This window comes from Aplysia californica, unplaced genomic scaffold, assembly GCF_000002075.1.
Source record: "Aplysia californica isolate F4 #8 unplaced genomic scaffold, AplCal3.0 scaffold00137, whole genome shotgun sequence".
Lineage (NCBI taxonomy): Eukaryota > Metazoa > Mollusca > Gastropoda > Aplysiida > Aplysiidae > Aplysia > Aplysia californica.
The window spans coordinates 249,056-251,106 of record NW_004797407.1 but is presented as its reverse complement, the minus strand read 5'-3'; the positions used below and the strand labels follow the sequence as shown (position 1 = coordinate 251,106).

General features: G+C 37.5%; 1 protein-coding gene across 1 annotated transcript in view; it reads right to left on the bottom strand.

Annotated features, from left to right (window-relative positions):
- The window catches only part of LOC101851344 (protocadherin Fat 1), a 27,186-nt gene that overhangs the window by 12,947 nt on the left and 12,188 nt on the right, over positions 1 to 2,051 (bottom strand). Inside the window, exon 7 of the mRNA XM_035969314.1 lies at positions 608 to 712. Coding sequence (XP_035825207.1) covers positions 608 to 712 — 105 coding nt within the window. The remainder of the gene's footprint in view (positions 1 to 607; positions 713 to 2,051) is intronic.

Genomic DNA, 2,051 nt, shown 5'->3' with positions numbered 1-2,051 from the left:
TGTGTGTGTGTGTGTGTGTGTGTGTGTGTGTGTGTGTGTGTGTTATAAGTGTGTCAAAAAACCATAAACACAACATATTCACGAGCAAGTTTTGTCGTTGACATTCTCCATGGTTGTTTGTGTGTCCATGGCTGTGTTTATTTATGTGCATGTACATTTGTGTGTGTGTGCGCGTGTGAGTTTCTGTGTGAATGTGAGTGTGAGTGTGTGTCTGTCTGTGTGTTTTTGTGTGTGTACGCGTGTGTGTGTTTGTATTTGAGTGTCTGTGGTTGTGTTTGTGCGCGTGTATGCGTGTGTGTGTACGCGTGTATGTGACATGTGTGTCTGGGGTGTGTGTGTATGTGAGTGTGTGTGTGAATATGTATGATGAATGTGTGTGTGTGTGTGTGTGTGTATGCGTGCGTGTGTGTGTGTGTGTGTGTGTGTGTGTGTGTGTGCGTGCGTGTGTGTGTGTGCGTATGCGTGCGTGCGTGTGTGTGTGTGTGTGTACGTGTGTTTATGTGTGTGCGTGCGTGTGCGCGTATGTGTGTGTATGTGTGTTCGTGTGTATGTGTGTTTGTGTATTTATGATCGTGTCAAAAAACCAGAAGTACAACATTATATTCACGAGCAAGTGTTGTCGTTGACATCCTCCACAGTAATTCTGATCTGTGCGGAAGCACTGGAGCCCCCTGGGTCTGTCGCTATCAAAGTCACGTACGTCAGCATTGGGCTGGAAAAAGAAGCCATAGATAGATCTAGAATCATTAGAATTTTTGGAAAGTTAATCACTATTCTTAAAAGTGAGGAGTGCTGAGAAAATGAGTTACTTCTTGCAATCCACAAAAAAGGAGATATTGGCCAAAAATCGACGCAAGGGTCAGATTTGTCGATATTCTACACTATATATAACATGTATTTTATAATTTCCTACATATAAATTGTAAAAACTTCCCCTTCAACTTTAAGCAGGATGTATCTATTTCAGTATGGCTTAAATCCGAGAAGTAACTCATTTTTCCGCATGCTTCACAAATGTCTTACGGTACAGTCCTATCAGTACGATGTAGCATAACACCATATATAAAGACAGACCAAAAACAAAAGTATTGTACTTACGAAATAGTGTGTCTAATTGTGTGCACCTTCCCCCCGCCCGTCTCAGTGAAATACTATTTTGGAGAGTCTACGTCTCAGCCTTCGGTCGGATAAAATATCACAAATACTAATATTTATAAAAGGAGAAAGAAAATAATAAATTAGATTAGAATTAGATAGAATAGACTAGATGGCCTACGTGCAGAATGTTCAAGTAAATACGTAAAGACCCCTGATTCACTTATCAAAATAATATTTTTGTTCACTAGTGTTTCACTCTACAGAAGGAGAGGACAGCATAAAGTTTATGATAAACTATGAGATCAAGTGAATGTGATAAAAAATGAAAAACAGACATACGATTTAAGCAGACAAAACAAGTCAAAATGTTCCAGACGAATATTTTTTAAAAAGCGATGCCCCAATTTAAAAACCAAATTATTGTTGCTTAATAAAAATATTTCAATCTTCAGAAGGATTACATTACAAAAATAACCATCATGAAATCAAGATTAATGAACAAAATAAAAACAACTTCTATTTGAACAAACAAGGGACGCATCAATGCTGACGGAAAATAATTTTATACACGCCAATTAAAAATAATAACAAAAATACATGAATTTTTCCTAAAGATTAGTTTACTCATCATTAGGATACTCGTGGCCTAGAGGTTAAGGTGTCTGCCTCTCATTCAATAGGTGTGCAAGTTGCGCACGTTAAAGATCCCTTGGTTGCCTAAAATCGATAAATGTCTTGTGTGTCCCGCGCACTCATATGACCTTATGCAGTTGCGAGCTCAGTAAAACACTTACCGAAAAAAAGAAAACAAAAAAAGCAAAACAAAAACAAAGAAAAAAAAACATGACCCAAGAAATATATTGAAGATAAGACAAAAGAATAAACAAAAGCAAAAACAAAAATTGAACAAACGAGAAAGGTGCAGATGCTTATGAAACAAAAAGCCTCCCTCC